The sequence below is a fragment of the Thermobia domestica genome, chromosome 18, assembly GCF_964235325.1.
Source record: "Thermobia domestica chromosome 18, izTheDome1.hap1.1, whole genome shotgun sequence".
Lineage (NCBI taxonomy): Eukaryota > Metazoa > Arthropoda > Insecta > Zygentoma > Lepismatidae > Thermobia > Thermobia domestica.
In genome coordinates this window covers 163,654,383-163,677,578 of record NC_137471.1, presented here as the reverse complement: position 1 = coordinate 163,677,578, position 23,196 = coordinate 163,654,383, and the positions used below count along the sequence as shown (strand labels likewise).

General features: G+C 36.6%; 1 protein-coding gene across 1 annotated transcript; it reads right to left on the bottom strand.

Moving 5' to 3' along the window:
* Positions 1-1,004: 1,004 nt before the first annotated feature.
* On the bottom strand, positions 1,005-15,025 carry LOC145675913 (uncharacterized). Its single transcript, XM_081746710.1, has 2 exons — positions 14,308-15,025; positions 1,005-4,185 (listed from the first exon to the last, which is right to left on the bottom strand). The coding sequence occupies exon 1, from the start codon at positions 14,671-14,673 to the stop codon at positions 14,359-14,361; it is 315 nt and encodes a 104-aa protein (XP_081602836.1). The 5' UTR covers positions 14,674-15,025; the 3' UTR covers positions 1,005-4,185; positions 14,308-14,358.
* Positions 15,026-23,196: the final 8,171 nt, after the last annotated feature.

The window sequence follows — 23,196 nt, the reverse complement described above, 5'->3', positions numbered from 1 at the left end:
AAAATCTGTGTTTAGTGCTGATCTCAAGTATGCCCAATGACGTCAAATTAGATGAGAGTTCCAGAGATCGTCACATTTTACAACGATACTAAAGGTGGGGTGGACATAGTAGACCAGATACCTACTGAATATGACGAAGAAAGAAATTCTACACGACGGCAAATAACGTGATTTTATCACTTCTAAAATGTAGAACCGACTAATAGTAATGTTATACATTTAGCGAACACAGCAAGCTTTTTCGGATTGACTCTAGAAGATGCTTCTGTACCTAATCATGAAGGAAAGCGAGGACGATGTTACATGTATAAACACAGTAACGCCAGATATTTTGCCAAAAGTTCTGTAAGTGGATTTGCCTAAGTCACGCAAAAATGATGTATGGAGACTGCTGCAGAATTGAAATGTGAATATACCGCTATTAGGAGAAATCCTGGTTTACTTCTTTCTAGTTAATAAATATTTTATTTTCAGTACCGGTATTTAAGCAATAAAATAGTCACATAATTATCGAACTTCATTTTATCAAGGAAGGTATTGCCTCAATAAAAATGTATAGTTTCGCTTAAAGCGTATCCACTGTCTGGTGTTTGTATTTAATATTGTAAATATAATACAAATTTAAATCCTAGTTCACATCTTATCAGACAAAAATGTTCCTGGTTCCAGGAGTCAAAATGTTACCATTCATAAAAAATTTTTTCACCTTACCACTATAAGGTTAAGAATAATGAATCTCACGAGGGTAAAGTGTACTGGCAGGGCGTAAACATTAGGGACAAGGAGTATGCTGATAGCGATTTGGTGTGCGATCTAAAATGATGTAGTATATATTGCATGAATAAAGGGTGCTGAGTTTGGAAGCGTTTGTTGATATAGGTGAGATTTACTTTTTCGATATATTACTGTAATATGGAAAAGTTATGCATTGGTATAGCTCCAGAGTGGAACTAGGTAATCGTACAATGAAAGGTATGTGGAAAACTTTTGGTTAGAAAGTCAACAGTTTTTTTTATAGATTTTGAATAATGAAGCTATCCACTCTGTAAATCTGTATGTTAAGTTTGGCAGTAACAAATCTTTGTATGTACTTAGGATCGTCTATGCATAAAATACAAAAAGACGACATCAAACCGCAGAAAAGTTAAAGTTCGAGCTACTGCTTCGGGAAAAATATTTGTGCTATCTCTATGCTTTATCATTTCCATTGTGAACCCAGTAGTAAGGCTACGGCTAGAGTCTGCGTTTGACAGTTGGAGATGCAGTGAAATAACGTTATCATTTCTTGGTAGAGAACACTCAATTAAAAAAATTTAAATGTTCAACTCAGATGGCAAGAAAAGAGTGAGAGTGACTTGGACAACGTGATCCCACGCTAGAGAAGTGTGCCAAATCAGATGTTTTATATTCTGCGTTTAATGTGGTGATGTACAGTAGAATGCTGCTCAAAAGTGCAAAGAACAGAAAACCACCTTTAAACTATACTACAAAAATGTACAAAGTGTTACAAACAATTTTACAGACTGTGCCGTAAATATGGCTGTTTAGTGGTGAGCGAAAAATGTCTGAAAATATCGATAAGGAACAGTGGAATGTCGTTTCTCGACCAATTCTCTACATAGAAATAAGACCGCAAGACGATAAAAGCGGATTGTTTGTAGTATTAAAATTAATGGGGCAGCAGACTACAGAATGATCTCGTACGTGAGTGTGAAACTATTTGAGCAGAGGTAAGTCTGTCCAAAAACAGTCTTCCTCGGGTGTTTTAGCAGACCATATAGGAACAGTGCTCAAAGTTTACTTGAAACATGCCACGAACATTTCTAGATGTCAGAAGGTGACAAAGTTGCTCATTTTGGTGGCTATAACTTGGTGGATCTACAATAAACATGGGATAACGTCAGACACAAATGAAATCCCTTTGTTGACTATTCTACTCAAGCACTCAATTTGGGATAGTACAATTTTTATAGCACGCATAAAAATAACAGCTTAGATTATATCATATCTATTCTTCCAACAGAATGCGACATCTCATATAAACTCTCAGCACGTGTGAGATTTTTGTCCTTTGTGGATTATCATTTACTTTGCAATATGTGAACCTTGAGTAAATGCCTTGATAAGCTCTTTGCATCTCTTTGGTGACTGACTTGCGTTCAACTACATTTCAAGGTTTTAGCGTTGACTATATCGTCTTCCACACTTCTCACGTGTAAGGTTTTGATCCTGTGTTGCTCAGCAGGTATGAACGTTGAATAAATTCTATTCCATAATTTTTGCAAGGTGAGATTTTGCTACTGTTTCGATTCACATGTGTGCAGCCAATTTCAAACATAGATTAAATGCCCAACCACACTCTTGACATGTGTGATGTTTTACTCCTGTGTGGATTAACATGTCTCTAGCCAAACTTTAACGTTTATCGAATGACATACCACACTCAGGGCATATTAATGCATATTAACATGTGTGGCCAGAGATGAACTTCGATTAAACTTCTAACCACACTCTTAGCATACGTGACCTCTTTTTCCTGTATGGATTAACATGTGTGTATCCAAACTTAAACGATATTTCAATTCGCCATCACACTCATAGCATGTGTGATATTTTGTTCCTCTGAGGATTAACATGTGTGCAGCTTAACTGGAACCTCGATTAAATGCCTTAACACACTCTTGGCATGTTTAATCTTTTTCTCCTGTGTGAATTAAACAAATGTAGCCACACTTGAACATAGTTTAAATCCTTTACCACACGCTTGGCACGTGTAAGTTTCTTTTGTGTGGACTAACATGTGTGCACCTAAACCTGAACCTTGACCAAATGACTTATTTCACTCTTGGAAAGTGTGATGTTTTTCTCCTGTGTGGATTAACATGTGTGTAGCCAAATTAGAGCGACGAGTAAATGTTTTACCACACTCTTGGCACGTGTGAGGTTTTTCGCCTGTGTGGATTAACATGTGTCTGGCCAAATTTGAACGTTGAGTAAATGACTTACCACACTCTTGGCACGTGTGAGGTTTTTCTCCGGTGTGAATTAACATGTGTTTAGCCAAAGTCGAACGATGAGTAAATACCTCACCACACTCTTGGCACTTGTGAGATTTTTCTCCTGTGTGGATTAACATGTGTGTAGCCAAATCTAAACGTTGAGTAAATGCCTTAAAACACTCTTGGCACGTGTGAGATTTTTCTCCTTTGTGGATTAACATGTGTCTGGCCAAATTTGAACGTTGAGTGAATGACTTACCACACACTTGGCACGTGTGAGGTTTTTCTCCGGTGTGGATTAAGATGTGTTTAGCCAAATGTGAACGTTGATTAAATGCCCTACCACACTCTAATCTTTTTCTCCTGTGTGAATTAAACAAATGTAGCCACACTTGAACATAGTTTAAATCCTTTACCACACGCTTGGCACGTGTAAGTTTCTTTTGTGTGGACTAACATGTGTGCACCTAAACCTGAACCTTGACCAAATGACTTATTTCACTCTTGGAAAGTGTGATGTTTTTCTCCTGTGTGAATTAACGTGTGTTTAGCCAAAGTCGAACGATGAGTAAATGCCTTACCACACTCTTGGCACGTGTGAGGTTTTTCTCCTGTGTGAATTAACGTGTGTTTAGCCAAAGTCGAACGATGAGTAAATGCCTTAAAACACTCTTGGCACGTGTGAGGTTTTTCTCCTGTGTGGATTAACATGTGTGTAGCCAAATGTGAACGTCGACTAAATGCCTTACCACACTCGTGGCATATGTGAGCATTTTCACCTGTGTGGATTAACATGTGTGTAGCCAAATCTGAACGTTGAGTAAATGACTTACCACACTCTTGGCACGTGTGTAGTCTCCCTCCTGTATGAATTACCATGTGCGTAGCCAAACTTGAACATCCTCTAAATTCCTTTCCACATACTTCACAAATCTGAGATTTTTCACCTGAATGCACAAACTCACCACTTGACATGGTTGAACTTTGATTAGAGCGTTTATCACTATTTTGGTACGTATGACGCTTTTCACTTTCCTGTGTCACCATATTTTTTGTCAAACGTGATCGATGAAATCCTTTGCCAAACTGCGTAGAAGTATCAGATTCCCCATAAGAATGAGAAATGGCTTTATTTAATGCAGTAAACGTATTCCCTTCTCCGTGGAAAGCAAAGACGTTATCGCGCCTGTAACAAATTCAACAAACAATGAAATTTAAATGGAGATAATGAATACGTAGCAAGAAAACATGTAATCATTCGGTATGTTACTTGATAAAGTTACGCTATATTACATGTTTCATTACATTAAATATTGTAGAAATATGAAATGGAGTACCATATCACTATTGTCTAAAAATAAGTTGCTGTAGTTTGTTTCACTATATCAAATTAAACTATCATTTATATCGTGGTGGACATAAGTCTATGACCAGGTATTGTCTACTGTCTTGACACAAATGCACAGTATGAGAATTAAATCTGCCGTAACTGTAGTTTCGTGTGGAGAAAAAACCAACTTGCGATCCCAAGGTTTAAGAACAACTCAACGTATTAATAGAAACTGTACCGAATATAATTCACTTATATCATCATAAGAGGAACACGAAAGGCGTTTTCAAACAAATTAAAAAATTACATACAACTTTCCAAGCTGAGGCAGAGAAACTTAGAGTAACAAGACTAAAGATGAATCATTTACAGCGTTGTGAGTAATCATTTACAGTGGTCTAGGGGCTTGACCAGTAATCACGAGGTTCTTCGACCAATTACACGTCAAGCATTTTTTTTACTTTAGGAGTTTTGATGGAAATAGATCGGCGATAAAACACGCTCCATTACATTCAAATATTTGAATACTAGTTTGCTTCAGCACTTGAACTATCAAATTTTCAGGAGTAATACTAATAATAATAACAATTATATCGAAGAATATTTAAAAATTAAAAACTTATTATCGCTCAGGTCTTACCATTACAAGCAGAAACGTGATATTAGGCAAAAAAATATTTAAGTTTTGTGTAATGTTGCCCATGAAAAGACGAATTTCTCATCTCGATTCTAAAACAAACCAAACAAAATCGGATTGAAACATTTTACTTCGAGACAGGACAAGGTTAACTCACACTATAGTCATGCTTTGGAGATGAGAATCGAGACGAGACCAAAACTATCGTAAACATTTCTCATCTTATCTCGATTCTAGAAATAATGTATGCCACTCTTTAAGCAACAATTGCTCTGTAGACTGAATCTTGTACATCATTTTGATAGTTTGTATTTCTGAGCTCACTGAATTATGGTCTGTGTATATATTTTTGTAGTAAAGGTTGTTAATTACATCTGCAAACTTCACAAGTTAGTTTATTACAAGCTTTAGTTTTCAATCATATTCAGTTCTTTCTTTTTACAGTTTTTTTCTTGAAAACGTACAGTAGAATATATTCTACACGAAATATTAGCGGATATCTTTCGTTTAAATTTGAGTAGCTGTAGACGTGTCTCATGATGGTACGTAACCCCTTTCCCGAAACCCCTTCGACATCTTCTGTAGCTTAGCCAGCATAATTATTACTTAAAAACAACTGTAATTACGGCTCTTGTGAGTTTAGAATCCCTACTTTCTACACGAAAATTACATCGAAACTTTCCGTTATAACATTTAACTTTCCTTTATAACATTTAGCTAGTTGTAGGGAAACTTTCCGTAATAACATGTAGCTAGTTGTAGGAAAGTATCGAGAGGGTATGTGCTGTTGGTCCTGACACTTCTCCCCAATCCCGACTATTTTGTAACTTATGGCTTACGCTACGGGTTATTTTACAGGGTTTAATACAATGTGTCCTCATACGAGATTAATATTTTTATTATTATTACTGAATATTTGAGACCTCAATATTACGTCACACTGCCGTAGCAAAGCTGGGATAAATGCAATAAACAAGTGACAAATCTTGGGAAAAAGACGAAAATTAATTTGAAGGTTACGATTATATTTACAAGAATCTAACAACTACCAAAAAACACGATTTCAACCACATTGCGACCGTTCTCCGGATTAAATTATAGCAATCTTCCTACAACTGCTTTTACAATACCATTAGTTATACAGATAACGTGTTGAGTTTGGATCTGATTAGCCTACTGTCGACAGTTAATTTCCATCAGAACCTCGGCGAACACAATTAAAAATAAAGCAGAGTGATAGATAAAAACAAGAACTGAGTAATGTAGATTTTTCATGTAAGTAAATATGTTTTGACCTTGAGAGCAACAGAGATTAATGTAGCTCATAAAAATTTTTCTTGTTGATTTTTAATTCCATGTAGATGTGAGTGGATAGCAAACAGCTGATTGAGTATACACACATACATACATGTTTTACACTATGCACCTTCATGTGCATTTATGAATAAGAGTAAATGTTTTAATACTAATACACAATAACACACTGAGCAAGGCTATGTGATAATATGTAAAAAGAAAACAGTATCACGTGACAGTTTCAACACAATAACTGTGCAAACAAACAGAGAACATATAGAGAATGTTTCGGAAAGCAGGAATTAGGACGTACAGGAAAAGAGGAAGCAGAATAATTGAACTAGTCAGAAGAACAAAGAGAAAAGCAATAGCGAACAAAGATCAAGGGGGAGTAATATATAGATTAGGATGCGAGGAGTGTAACAAAATTTACATAGGAGAAACAAAAAAAAAATGCAAAAAAAAGGATTAAGCAGCACCAGGATGATGTAAGATTGAAAATGGACAACAATGCGATATACAAGCATCAGAAAGAAACAAACCACAGGATAGGGTGGGAAGGAGCAGAGGTCATAGAAGTAGAGAACAGGGCTTTGGTGAGGAAATGGAAGGAAGCCAGAGAGATTATGAAAGCAGGACGCAAGGTGATGAACTGGAATGCAAGATTCTTGATAAATAAGGAGTGAGAGAAGATTCTGCTTAAAAAAGAAGGAATAAAAAGGAAGAAAAAGGAAGAGAAACAAAATAACAAGGAAAATAAGGATAATTAGAGGACAGGACGCATCCAGCGGAAAAAAGTAAACCTTTAATTGGACACGTGTGCAGCTAAAAAGTCAAAGTGAAAGCCAGACAAGTGTTACTTTTTAAAGGAGGGGCGGAACCTAATTAAAATTGATCTCCGGACAGTATATATAAGTGATATCCAACTCCCAGCAACCAGAAGGAGTGGAAGTCTGCTCAAGACACAGTTATTGTGTAGAAACTGTCACGTGATACTGTTTTTCAAATATTATCACATGGTCTTGCTGAGTGTGTTATTGTGTATTAGTACAGAATGGAATCAATGCCTGATAGAATAGTCATAGAAAATATTTTATATATGGTACTAGTTTATATCTGTGTTAATTTTATATTGAAGCACTTTGCAAAGTGAAACCTGAGTTGTGAAAAGAACGAATGGTTGTTAATGGTCGTAATATAAAAATTCTTAGTGTTTCTTGTTATAAGTGCATGTTTCTTATTTTCGTATTAAACTCAGACATTTACATTTCTGTACTTTGAATTAGTTGCTCGTAACTCATATCAATATGGAGGCTAGTGTTTTAGAACAATTTCAAGCAATCTTGACAGAGGAATTAGAGAAACAATTAGAAACCATTGCTCAAAAATGGTAATGAATATTGGATGCCTAGGACAAAAAATACATGAATCAGTAGGTGAACTTCAAAAGCCTGTAACAGAAACGATTTGGGAGCGTAGGAAAGAGCGAATTGAATGCCAAAGCAGACAGCTTACGTAACAATATCAAAGTAGCCAATAACTCCTTAACGGAAGTACTCTCTGAATTAGTTAACACGGCCAATTATGTTGATTCAGTAACTGCTGAGTTTAAAAATAGTGTAGCTGAATGAAAGAAAGGTCTCACTGTGTTCTATGAATACATGCGAACGGCACAGTTTGAGTGCAGGCAAACCAACAAAATAAAAGAGTGCAAGGCGGAAAAGGAACCGTCTTGAATTCGAGCGGGCCCAAGTTGTGAAAGATATGTGCCAAATAAACCAGAAAGTCGATTACAGTCAGGAAAAGGAAATATGCAGTGTAGAGATAGCAAAAAAGAAGAATCGTTACGCGTACCTGTAAAAAATTGTTTCTAATGTAATTGTTTTGCCGGCAAGGGATACCGATGTTTCACACATGATAAGCGGTAGCGTTCAGGTTGCGCGTATCCGCCCTCTCGAAAAAGCCAGGGAAGGCTTGAGATTTCAATTGATGATTTTGTGTGATAACGAAGTTACAGTGTTGTCGGTTTTGTGTCGCAGGCAAATGGTTTTGCGCGAATTAACAAATTCAAATTTGTCTTTGTAACCGTGTATGTCTAACGTAAGTTGCATTTTAGTGCTGCAAATCCATTCCGACTTTATCAGCTTTGAGTATTGTAGAAGGAAACGACTTAAAATTCACAATAGACCCGCCAAGCGAATTCTGTTTTACGCAGTGAAGGTCTCGTACATAATATATCGGTCGGAAATGTTTACCGTAAACAAGCGTAACACTTCAAATAAAGCACACGCAGTCCGTTAAAGAACCGAAATGTAACACCAAAGTTAAGAAGAAAAATAAGATGGCCAATGATACCCAGTTGAGTTTTCGTAATACATTATTAACGTAAACTCGATTTTGAGGAACATAATCAGTAGAATTAAAATGAGCAGACGTGATCATATCACTACATCACATGCAACATTTATTAATTTTCAGTTGCCGAAATGATTGAATTTTCAAGCTAGTACTTCACTATTGCGAAATTGTAAAAAGCGAAAGTTTAAATGTAGTGCTACCAATGTGCGTCGACCTCCACGTACAGCGTATTCTCAGCACGCACAACCACACATTAGGCGTGCAGAAGGAAATAAGTTGAGAATAAAAGGAAAATGCCTTGGTAAGGGTAATTCGGAACGCACTAAACTCGGTCAAAGACGAACTACATGCAAATTAAAGTCGAGCTGTAGGCGAGGTTATTTCGAATCAAACATGCCGAAGAAGTATACATCGACTCCGAAGAGCACTAAAAAGCTTAAGCGAAAACACGTACGAATATTGTATAGTAAACTACATGGCAAAATATAGTAATAGTAAGCGCAAAACTAAAAAGAAATTTATGGCAGGTATCGCAATGCAGCGTAAATTTAAACGTCGCAAAGGAAGGCGTGTTATAACCGCTGCCAGGTTATAGAAGGATTTTTTGTGGACACTCTGTATATTTCGTCAAGACAGTGATCATTATTTTCAATTTATACTTTATTCTGCAACGCACATAAGTTCTTTCTTTGGGGGGAATTGCTTCTTTCCCACACAATTGGACAAAGAAGTCTTTCATCGTTTTTTTCATATATATAAAACGTTGCTTTTGCTGAGAACATTTCAGTTAGTGACTAACCATTTCAGTGTTTCTCCCTGACTTATTATATGCACAGTATTTATTCTGCAGTTATTTGGAACTGAATTAAGTGTTTTCTTTAATCGCTTATGGAAACATTATAATAGATTAGAGAAATATGGGCAGACCAGATGTTTCAGCAATCAAAGTGGCACCAACTGCGTTGTTTCGTAGCCCGTTATCTGTACTTTCTCACGCCAGTGTTAACGCCGTGTCTACTGCATTATAGGCAGTTGACTAAAATTAACATAAACTGTTTTCCGTATTCTGTTTGTATGTGCATACAGGTGAGTTAACTGATGATTCTTGAAATGAACTGCCAACACTTTTCTGTTGACCGTTGCAACCCGTAGCTTGAGCTTGGATGCTCGGGGAGTTTGACTCCAGGCCTGGAAGCCGTAACCACGCATGTCGTGTCGAGCTTCAGATACGACTTATTGTGAAGGGGCACAAGCTATTAGCCGGTGAAGGACGATTTCTTGCGGCTAGCCCCAACTAGTGAAGTCCCAGGTCCGCAGACCTTGTGCGTTTAAAATGTTATATACGCGCCCGCCAACAGCAGTATTATACTTTGGAGAATTTCTTGTTTAATTTGCTGAAGAATCATCTCTTCGTTTTAGGACGGTTAAGCGTAACAACTGGATTCATCGTGGGACGATCCAGACAACTTCTCCCTAGTGCTAATTCCCAAATGTGTCAATGGTGTGAGGGAAGCATTTACAGTGATATCTGAATCATATTCATATATATATAAAGGGCTATATTGCCTGAAAAGGGCAAAGTGTGATTTCAGCGACGAAAATTATTATATTTATCTAGTTTTCAGTGTTGTGTCCATTCCTCTTCGCTATTTTTTTCAAACTAGTGTTTTAATAAATAAGTATAGTGTCATTTAATCCAGCGTGTTTTCGTTGTTTGTATGAGTGATGTTTGTGTGTGTTATGGTCTGGATGACCGTCTGATCGCCCGTGAGGTTTTCGAGACGAGACACCCGAACCTCTCGGCGCCTAATGCTCATATTATTGAGACCGACGAGCGATTTGGAAACAGTTTGTAACCATTTCTTGGAGAGGTCCTTCATCGTCCTGTCCAGGTAAGTTAAAGTATCAGGAAGATACCTATTGGTAGTACCACGAGCCACGGACAGCGACTACATGTCACGGAGTGGTTAAAAATAAATGGCCGCCCGAACAGTGACTTGAACTCCAGGCGATTACAGTGTCACTACGTGGAAGTTTAGTAAATACGCCGTAAAAAGAAAAAAGTTCCGAAATTAAACAAACTAACTGGAAAAGTACACGTAACTGTGCTAAATTACAGCTTACAAGCGTAACCGGCACAGATGGAAAATTAAAATCTTAGCACAAAAAAAGCGTGAACTTCACCCCAACTCGGGTTAAACCCCGGAAGATGATGAGAAATTAGAAATACCGAATTTGAACTCTTAAACTTTTAGATTATGAAAAAAGGATTATTGTTTATTTATTTGATTATTTCCCCGAATTTCGAAGGTTACTTTTCAGAATCAAAATGTGTGCCCACCGCCACTGACGCACCAGTCCAGCAAACCATCAATATCGCTCTACAATCAGATACGTTTACTTAGAAGTCATGTTTTATGGTTTCCTTACAGTATTTGGAGATGAAAGATGAATGTGGAAAGGAGAGGAAAGACAGCATTGGAAATTTTAAACAGGAAATTGATTTAGAACGCGATTTCCGACTTTGAAATTGTAATAATACCGCACCACTTGTGAAAAGTATGGCTATCCCGTTTTGGATGCGGACTTTCAGTATCGAATTCCTGTTAGGATGTTTAAGTTTTGTACTTTTTTTTCAGGTCTTTCTAGTTTTGGGAACCATACTTCATAATAAAATTTTATTATTAATTTTTGCTTGAGTTTTTTATCATTCTCCTTTATGTTTATATTACCATTAACTGTCCCCATACAATCAAGCATTTAGAGACATGTTAGGCAATTAGATATAATTACGAACATAATTAGAGAAGTACTAGTAATAACTACAATTAATCATAAAGTTAAAATTTTGGGTAATTAAAAAAATGTGCTCTTCAGATAGTGAACTTTTTCATCTGATGTTGTGATTGTATAATGAGAAAATATGCAAAATTTTGTATTGTAAGATCAAGTCACCGTTAAAATACTGTAAGTTAAACAAAATTTAGTATAATATTGAAAGTAATTGACAATAACCTTGAATTTGATAAAATTGCTCGTTGATTTGTTCGTCGTTCGATATATATATGCAGTCTACTATGAAAAGTCAATGTGCATTCAATGTGACTAATGATAACTGAAGTTAATTGACTTCAGAGAAAGGGATATTATAAGTTAAGAAGAGTTGAAGGTTATAATATAGTTCATCCCCTAGGGACATCCCTACTTTCGTTATAAAATTAAAGTGATGAAACCAGTCCGACGCCTGGTTGGGTCCCAGCTAATGTGCAGATTCGGCAATTGACTAAAATTTCAAAATTTTGTTCTAATTTTTAATGTTTGTCATAATTAGAGAAAAGTATAATAGTAATAAAATTGATGTTCGGATTTTAGATTTTGATATAATATTTAGTTTTGATTTGGATTTATAGAAAATAATTAGAGTTTTGATTTGCATTTAGAGAAAGTAATTTAAATGTTATTCTTCTTGATATTTGAAAACAACTCTTGTATTCTTGTGATGGGAATCATAAACCGATCTCGAGAAAAAGAAAAAGGGAAGCCCGTTTACGATTTCACCCTTTACTACGATAAACACCGGATACTATGATGTATCGATAGTACGGAGTGCCTACGTCAGTTAGGCAGTATATGGTAAAATTAAGGTTTATGTTACGAGAACATATTAAGATTGCTACGTACGAGTAGGCCCTGAACAACAATATGTTTAATGAACAAGTTAATATTACTGTTATCTTGTGTTTCACTGTTGTGACAAATGCTCTCGGATGTGATTTTATTCTCGATAAAAATAAGTGCAGTTGATAGTAAGCCACACATAAGTATTAGCTAGCGCTCTTTAAAAGGTTACATTTGTAAACCTACCAATTTTGTAGGTACGAGCGGGCCTGAAGTAATACTAATGATTAAAAAATTGATGAATTGAAATGTGAGGCTGTAGCATTAAATCTCCTCCCAGGGTGTATTTCTTGTCGTCCTCTTCATTATATTTATTTTCTTAAAATGCCTCCTCAAGGTCTGAATGTTGACAGCCCAATTGGGGTTCGGAAATTAACCCTGATTTGTCATGACTTGAATGCCGAAGGCAAGCAACTAGGGTGGTATGTAAAGTCTTATGGTAGAAGCAATTCATTCGAATCGCCAGGGACCCTGCAAGCTTCAACTGTAAGAGATTGTCAGCACCGTTGGCTTTAGGATTCAATTCATTAATCTGTATTTTTTATGAATGACTTACAACCTATGTTGTCAAATAATTACGCACAGAATGGCGCTCCGTAGGGCTTAACCGCCGTTTAACTAATTTATTTGTATTAAAATGTTCAAACGGTTATTAGTTACGTTGTATAATATAACGAAACTGACTTAACATTGACGGAAATTCTTTTAAAACTTGGCGGTTCTTACAGTGACTATTTTCCACGCCACTGCAACAACAAACCCTCCCTGTAATTAAAACTGATGCTGACACCCAACATTAACACCAAAATAAAGTTACATGTTCTATCGTAGGGGGTAGTTGAAACTTCGTGTATACAGTTCATGGTTTTACCGACGGAGGACTGTGAAACTCTCTTCATATTTTGTGCGAAGTAATGCCCGATGTGCAAAGTAACCCCTTGTCAAGGTAGGTAGTAACCACCGTAAGCGAAATGAAGTATCAAAACATAACACGGAACTATGAAAATGTTTGGGAATGAAGGGATCCATATAATTAAGAAATTACGTCCCTAATGTATTGTGTTACTTTGGAACACAAATATACAAGCAAAGAAAGCATTTCAGCATGTTACCTATAAAATACTTAGGAACGTACAAGAACACATTCAACACGTAAGACATGTAAGTCATCCTAAATACAGAATTTTGCGCTATCCTTGATTACCCACATTCTGCGTAATGCCCTAATCTGCATAGCAATCTCATTTTTACCGGCCATCTAGCACATGCTGATTAGCGTTGTTTTTACAATAATTCATATATTATGTACGTAAACCAAGCCCCTAAAGTGATTCCATATTGAGAAATGCAGGTTCATACCCAAAAAAAGATTCCTGGGAATGTAAAAAGTCGACTTCCTTGAAAAAGTTAGTGCAGCTATGAAATGGACTGTTGTATGGACCTCTACAAATAATGAACATCCATTGTTGGTTAAAATATTCTTTGTCTTGTATTTTACTTATGTCCTTCGAAGCCCGCCGGAAAAATCAGGCTAGACCCATTTGAGCTAAATCAAAATAAAATCACAAACGTCCATAGTTTATGTTCGAATATAATACATTACAGGTTTACATTTGTAAAATTTTAGGATAATTACCATTCTATTTATTTGTTGTTTTACATAAGTCTTTATATAAATGAAACAATATCGTCGAGCACCCATATTTTAAATATGTGAAATAATTAGTGAGAAATGTGTAACCAATATAAAGAAATAATTATTTTATCAAGATATGAACTACATAAGAATTGTATGGATCCTATCAATCTTGTTACTATTTTTATTTGGTATACAGCTTGTCTATGTGTGGCATGTCATTTCCAAATTGTAGGCTACTAACTTACGTTCATGATATCTCCCATACCTAAATATTTCTCGTGAAGTATTGCTTTTAACCAACAAAATTTCCGAAACCATGTAACCGTATTATCAATCTGAGCCAATTAGTTAACGAAGAATTGAACATTACCTTTCTGGCCGAACTGAATTTAAACTTTTTGTTGTTAATTGTTGGGAGTCATTAGAATACGACGCATAAGTCTCCTGAACCACTATTTTTTTTTAGCGTTTCTATATTACTTTCAAATTCAGGATCTTCTTCTAGTGCTAATTCTGGTTTCACCCTATTAACGTTTAGTTTCACATCCAAAGAGCACATAGCTGTATCCTTGTCCACTGTTACCTCTCCTTCCGTTGTAGATAATGTTAACTCTTTGTTTTCATTCATTAGTTCGTATGTCCACCCTCTCCCTTCGAGCGGATCATCACTAGGTAAGTCATAAGCAATTTCTTCTTTGCACATCAATTCCAACTTAACAGACGCCTTACCAGCCATTGTGAATTGAAATATAATTAGAATTTAACACTGTTCTTATACTCCCCTTATATTTTACGTTGCCAGTGTTAATCAAATGATTATTAACAAGTACGTTCACAAAAGCAACTTTATATTTCCAATCTTCTTCTTCTTCCTCTTCTTCTTCTTCATCAACTACAATTGCTCTCTCGGCAATTGATTGTTTGTTTGTAGTAAGCATTACAAAAGTTTTGCATAGTATCATTATCACTGTATTGAACAAGAATATCGGCAATTTAGAAAGGTAATTAAACGTGTAAAATGTAAAGATTGGAATAGTTGAAAAATGATAAAAAAGTAACAAGATGTGTACAAAGCAATAAAACAGATAGAAAGTAGTAAGTATGATAAAACGAAAATACGTGAAAAAAGAAGTGTCGCAATTGGAAAAAAGTCAAATTTCAGGTTCAGGTTCAGGTTCAAGGTATTTTCCTTCCTTCTCTTCGGAATTTTGGTTCCTGAAAAAAAGAAAAAAGAGAAAGTAAGTACTGCCCTTTTTTCATTTAAAGTTTTCCATTTTCTTTTTCCACCAAAATTCAAGAGGTTCTTTGTTTTTTTCTATTTCTTTCTCACTTAGTTCAATTCCATTTACATTAAAGCCTAGCCTCCAAGCTAATTTAACCAAATTTCCTTCCTTTATCATTTCATCGATCCATTTCCATTTTTCCCTGACTTTTAGGGTTTCTGCACATTTTAACAATAAGTTTTCTAATGTTTCATCTTCTTTAACACATAATTGACATTTTTCGTTCACTTCTTTAAATTTTTTCAATCTTACCCCTGTTTCAAAGCTCCCTGACCTGGCTTTGAAAATAAAAATGCTTCGCAAATCATTGTTCATATAATTTATTTTCTCATAACGCCTTTTATATGTGTATATTCCTTTCAAACTGCTCTTCTTGATACCTTCTTCATACCACTTTTCCTGCGCTTTCTCTTTAATTGTTTCTTCTGTGATTTTTTGGAGAGAAGTATGGTACAATAGGAAAAGATCAGAATAAGGAGAGAATTTCGAACAGATAAAGGGGGCTGAAGGCCAAGTTCAACGGAACAAGAGGTAGAGAACATTGAGGAGTGTGGAATGACTGGGAAAAAGTGTAGAAAAAGGAGGGAATGTATGAACGTGTAAAGGAAAGAAAAAGTGTGTAAGTTTAGTAAATATGTATAGAAAACCCACACAACTCTCGTTATCACAGGACAAACAAAGCACGATGCACTCGCCATAACGGCCACGCTACTCGATATTTCATGGATACTCTCCCGGCAATTATAGACGGTACTTGCAATCAAATATACGATCAGGTTTTAATATGATACAGAATAATTGCTTATTGAAAAAATTAGTTCTTCTTCTTCTTCTTCACAAATATAAAGCCCGACCTGACAAAGACCATTGGAAATTTATAATGCGTTTTAAGCCACTGTTGTATACGTGTTGAAGGCATGAGCTACCGCTGACTTTATATATTATTAATAATAATAATAATAATAATTATTATTATTATTATTATTATTATTATTATATTCATAACAATGAACGAAAAGTGGTTGGTGTGTTTTCTTTGTACTTTTGTTTTGATATCATTATTGTTTTCCACCGTAAATTAAATTGCACTAGTTTTTTTTTCGTTTATTCTACTTGTAAAATGTTAACTTTTACCAATGTCAACTCATTCAAGAGTAGTGATAGGCAGTGGGAATATTTACGGTGGAAAGGAAAATAAAAAGCGGGAATATTCCCGGGTTGTTCTCTGGCATATCAATTTCCGGGAAGGAATTTATTTCCATTTCTTTATTTTATTTTCCAAAATATATAAAAAGTATGACAAATTACTTTATTTTCATTTATTATGATATACTTCTAGTTTTTAAACAATTTGGAAAAATGAAATGAAATCTTTGAGTTTTACGTCCCATTGTTATGCCGGTTAGGCTAAAAGAGACGGTGATGATGAGTAATGAATGAAATGGTGGAATGAAAAAGTGGGAGGAAACGGGAGAACCCCGAGAAAACCCACGCACACGGTGTTTGTCCAGCACAAAGTTCACTTGGCGGGGGCTGGGATCGAACCCGGGACCCCTAGCACCAGAAATGAACGCTCTACCACTGAGCCACCGCGGCCCCCAAACAATTTGGAGGTTACAAAAATTAAAATTCGTTGACTGTATTTTATATAACTAGTCATATGATTTTTATAACAAAGGACATGTTTCGGTTAGAACGCGATGATCGGTATAAAATTTGGTATACATATACAGGACTAAGTACTGAACACTGTATGATAAGTCATTCCCGTGTAAAACTCGTTTTCCGCCGACAACGCCATCTATTCTTCGAAACACTAGCAGTTAAATTCCTCGTTATAGGTGCTGAGTGATGATCAGTCTGGCGGGCTAGTGTGTCATAGTAAGCTCGAATTATTGTTAGGTCAGTGTGGAAAAAATGGGGCGGGCTGCTGGCATTAACCTCCTTCATGTAAGTGATCTGTTAAAAGACAAACTAAGGCGCAGATTTAAGAATCAAATATCAGTTGGAGCAGAAGATGAGTGATTTGCAACAGTTTCATGCAATTTAATTATCAATGAGTACGAAAATGAATTGGAAATGATCATACTCGTCAGAGATGATAAAGAAAACTGGGCCATATGCAGAGTCCTTCTGGTTTGTGATTAGTACCATACTAAAGCGTTCGACTTACATATGCTTCCTTCAGATGTCGGGCCTTTAGCATGACGCTAATCATTTGTCAAAACGATTATGCATAAGGCGGAATAAATTTCTAAATGTTATAAACAAATTAGGTTGGGTAACTGCCAGAACACAGATACCCCACCATTTTGTCAACATTTGCGCTTAAATATGTATGTTCACAATATTTGCATGTGTTTCCTTTTTTTTAATTTTGCATGTAACATTGCCACACACGACTTTTTCTTCCTGCATATTTCTCGAAATTCCATGCGTGAATTCACATGTAAGTTCGAGTACCTCTTCAGAAATTCGAGTCAGAGAGAGGAGACAGACTGACGTCTATTAAAAACGGCAAATTTTGATGCAAATAGCTTAGAACTAGAAATATATATAGGGTGTCCGAGAAGTCCTTCCCTGATTACAGAAATTGATAACTCAGGCTAGAAATAAGATAGAAATATGAAACTGGTGTAGAAGTGTTTGCAAACTATAAAAGTTTTTGTCACATCAGTACACTTGCACATGAGCACCCTTGGTAGCACGTAGCACATCTAGGCGATATTCAATTTCCATCCACACATTAGCCAACATCACTGGAGGGATCGATGCAACGACTGTGGTTATTCGTTGCTGCAGGGTTTCAAGATCTGGTACACGTGTTCGGTAGACCTCATTTTTAACATAACCCCATAAAAAGAAGTCTAATGGGGTTATGTCAGGAGAGCGTGGAGGCCAAGCTGTTGGTCCATCACGACCAATCCATCGCACAGGAAATGTCCTATCAAGATAGGCACGGACGTCCAAACCCCAATGAGGTGGTGCACCGTCTTGCTGAAAAACGACATTGGGGCGATACTGAAGCAGCTGAGGAACAGCATGCAGCTGCAACATATCCAGGTACACTGCAGATGTGATGGTATCCTCAGCGAAGAACAATGGCCCGATAATTCGATCGTGCAATAACGCGCACCAAACATTCACCTTTGGACTGCCTCTGGTGAACTCCCTGATCTCCCTGGGGGGTTCTGAACCCCAAATGCGTACATTATGGCGATTCACTACTCCACTGACAAAGAATGTCGCTTCGTCGGAAAAGGCAATTCGCTGAGATAACCATTATCGTCCTCAATACGTGATAGCATTTTGACCGCAAAGTCATATCGACGTGTACCGTCGTCGGGCAACAAGGCCTGAACGAGTTGCGATTTGTAAGCACGAAACAATAAACGTTTGTGTAAAATGTCATGGATAGAGCTTTTTGGCATCTGTAATTCACGTGAGGCCCTGCGCACCAATTTCTGGGGACTTCTCAGAAAAGACTGCCGCACAGCCTCCACCGTGTCTGCTGAGATTCTTGGTCGACCAGACCTCGGAAGGTCAGCAACCGACCCTGTGTTCTTGAACTTCTCATACCAGGCTTTAATGCTCTTGACATCAGGTGGAGTCCTCCCAAATGTTGTCTGGAACTGTCTCTGCACCGTGGTTGGTGATCGTGTCTCATGGTACCGCAGGACACACTGTGCCTTCTCCTGGTTGGTTGGCATGGCTTCTTGGGCTTCTTACTTACCTACTACAAACCTAAAACAAAAAAAAATTGAGACTTGGTAAAACCGAACAAACCTAACACAGACAGAAACTTTTATAGTTTGTAAACAATTCAACACCAGTTTCATATTTCTATCTTATTTCTAGCCTGAGTTATCAATTTCTGTAATCAGGGAAGGACTTCTCGGACACCCTGTATATATATATATATATATATACTTATTTATTTATTTCTAGGGTGATATTCACCAACTCGTGTGTGTCCATAGAGAAGAGGCACGTTAGCTGTGGTGGCTATACTCGTGCAAGATGTCGAAAAATACTAATTTGTTAAAGGTTGCCACTACAAGCTAGTTTTGATTACAATTAGAAGCAGTGAACCGTTTCTATGGTTACAAGTGACCTATATAATTTCTCTTAATATTGATGTTCCTTTCTAGCTTGACACGTTTCAGGTTGTAAGCCTGTAACAGCACCTCAGAAAAGAATGAAAAGCACTTCATCCTTGACAGTCCACAATTGCTCCTTCTGTGAAGATTACTTTGTACATAGTGTTTGTATTTGCTGTGTCAGTTCTTCACTATTACTTTTCAGCTATGTCGCCTGAGTGAAGTAACTATTCTGCATACTCTTTTGTTGTGACGTGACTGATTTCACCTGGAAATATCAAAATACTGGACCCCTTCTTCATTTTAAGCATGTGTCATCTGATATCGTAAAAACGGTTTTATGCAGTGCGATTCATTCCTACGCGATTGTGACTCAAAGCTAATTGTTGAGACCTCCTACCATAGGGTATGGGTGTGTTTCTCAAACTCTTGTTATTTTCCACATAAACCTATTATTGTCTTCTCGCCTACTCCTAGGATTACACCCGAGCTCAGTTAATCAAATTCCCTTTGCTTTAAATTGAACTAGATATAATAATAATAATAATAATAATAATAATAATAATAATAATAATAATAATAATAATAATAATAATAATAATAATAACCCTTCTGGGCATCTTGCAGTCGTGTGCGTGATTTTCCTTTCTTGAGGTTTTCATGCTATATAGCTAAGTGTATAAGCATGCATATTATACATTTGCACACAATAGATGCACAATACTCAAAAAAATAAGAGAGCAGAATATATCAGAAGATAATCAGTGAACTTTCTGGTGCCATCATATAACCTTTGTTATGAACATTCACTAACCAAAACAAATCGTTATGACAATAATTCGTGAACAAATAAATTTATTGGTTTTTGGTGATCTCTTACGAATATCATGAGGCTTACAGAGCATAACGGAATCAAGTCTTCAGAAAGCTGAGAAAGTGAAAAACCTTTTTGTAGGTACTTTTATGTATTATCTGTCAGGAAAGTAAATGTACACCTATCTTTTGAGTCTGGCATTACTGCGCTCCATCCGTGGAGAGTATGAGAATTAAATCAATCAAATGTTTACTGAGGGGCAAAAAGAAAAGTTCAATCTGAATAGGACACTGCAGAGGGGCACAAGCTGTGAATATGAATAGTTCATAGTGTTTCAACGTAGAGCTTTCAACACATTTCTATTCTCCAACGTAAGTTTTAGTTTAGCTATGGGGAAAGGATTGCTTGAAATGCACAGTGAGGATAGCCAAATGTTATTAGTAGCAAAAAGATTCTACACAACTTGGAGCGTACATCAGTAACACTAGTAAATCTTAATAGTGGAAAGACAGTACCCAACCAAACATGTAACTTTAAAAAAAGGAGTACAGATAGATCTACTGTGAGTTCGCAATCCATGGCTGCTTTCTTTAATGGTAACGCAGAAGGCAATGATAACGTTTCCGAACACAACAAAAGAAACGCAGAAGTTATCCTCCCAATTTCTCAATGCATGGCACCACAAAAGAAACATACACATTGAACGGTAGGCGCCCCGAGTACTAGTATGCGTGTGATCAATGGACAAAGGTGATTATCCGAAAAACTAATTAATAATGATATTTTATGCAACGAGACTATAATATCGCTTCTAAAGTCGTTAATGGGGGATATGTATCTAAGTTAGATGAAAATCTAAGCATCAAAGAGATAAAAAATGATCCACTCATCGACACAGATACCTCTTCTAGGTCAGCATGCTATCAATCAAACCAATGTAATACAGTTGAACTAAAGGTACTACATCAGAATATACAATTCATTAGAAATAAAATAGATGAACTAGACATACTAATTAGAAACGACAGTGAGCTGATGAACTCAGATGTAATTTGTATTACCGAACACTGGTTGAGGGAAAGTGGAATAGAGTATACAGTCCTACCAAATTATGTATGTGTTGGTGGATTTTACCGGACCTTCAATAGGTGCGGTGGTGCTTTAATGCTTATGAGAAAAAATATTAAAGTATCAAATAAAAAAACAACAGCATGTATCTAAATGGGGAACAGACATTTGAGGATGCAGTAATACAAATCGAAAAATCAGGACACAGGTTTATTATAATGGTCTTGTATAGAACACCTGACAGCTTCATTCCCTGGTTCATTGAAAAACTAGAACAACTGTTAACTCTAGTTCAGAAACATAGTAAACCAATCGTTTTATGTGGCGACCTAAACATTGATTTCCTGATACCACCAAATCACCTAACATTATTATCAAACACTTTGCAATCCTTCGGCCTACAACACACTATAAACACCCCAACCCGCATTACAGAAAACTCAGAATCTTGTATAGATCAAATTATAATAGATAATGAAACTAGTTCCTTTAAAGCAAATAATCTTAACACAGCACTCTCCGATCATAATGCAGTTCAAATAAGCATAACACTTCAACCTCAAGATCGGAAAATTGATAGAAAAGAATGTAAGTGGGCAAGAGATTTTCATGAAACGAACGTTAAGTACTTTCAATATCTTCTTAGCAAGAAAGACTGGACGGACACATTACTAGAAAACGACGTAAACAATAAATACAGACAGTTCATTAATACCGTTAGGCTTAGCCTTTCCACTTAAGAAGATAAAGGTATATTCTCAAAAAACTAGATGCAACTGGATAACACGAGGCATAATTAATTTCTGCATGAGAAAGGAACTACTACACACAATTGTGAAAAGGACGAATAATAGGAAACTAAAGGAATATTTTAATAAATATAGAAGTATTCTTAGAGGAGTAATAAAAGAAGCAAAGAAAATGCACACGTCAAATAGGATATCTAAATCTGATAACAAGAACAAAACACTATGGCAAGTAGTAAACGAACAATCTACCGCATCAAAACCGCAAAAAATAGGAATTAAAAAAATAATACACCATGCCGCAAATCAATTAGCAATGCTGTAGTTGCTTTTCTAAGTGATATATCTAAAGTGAGAGAGAGAAGAAATGAAATGGAATTTTTCTGGATCTCGCAAAAGCTTTGACCTTGTTAATCACAAAATTTTATTGAATAAATTGCATAGTTATGGTATTAGAGGTCACGCTAATTTATGGTTCCAATCCTATTTGACTAACCGCATGCAATATGTAGAAATAGGTCCAACCAAGTCAGAGGTAAGACACCCCCATGCCGTAAACGCCGGTGGGCCACTGATGGGCTGCCTGCGACAAGTCGCTACGAAGTGGTGGCCCGGAAGCGACGCTCGCGTGCGACCCAGTGTCCGTTTTTCCAATTTTTCTGGTGGGTGGCCCACCAGCGACAGAAATCGGTGGTCCACCGCGATAATCGCCAGCGGCCCGCTTATATATTTTTGTTATGTTACACTTGGATGGCCCACCAGCGACGCGTCGCAAGAAATTGGTGGGTCAGTGGCGACGCTCGCGGGCGGCCCGGTTTCCGTATTTCCAATTTTACTGTTGGGTGGCCCATCAGTGACAGAAATCGGCGGTCCCGCCGCGACGACAAGTCTGTGTTCCACCAATTAGCAGATGCTTTTTCTGCCAACATGGAACACCGTATTTAGTAGCCCAAAATATGCTTGATGTGATTGAATTATTGTAACCATAGCTTAGAATAAAAAGAAGTAATTGCTTGTTCTTGAAGTAATGGGTATTCAAATGCACTTTTTCTCATTTTTATTCATAGAGGTTTCAGAGCCTTGGCTCAAAATCTGCAGGAATATCAATTGCTTCATTCCGTTTCTGCAGATTTTGAGTCAAAATCTCTATGAATAAAAATGGGAGAAGGTGCATTTGAATAAACATTTATAAGCATAGAACAATTGCATTAAAAACAAGCAATTCTCTTTTTATTCTTACTATAGTTA

What these genes read in the sequence shown, in the direction of transcription:
- LOC145675913 (XM_081746710.1), bottom strand. Translation starts at nt 14,673, where the DNA reads ATGGCTGGTAAGGCGTCTGTTAAGTTGGAATTGATGTGCAAAGAAGAA.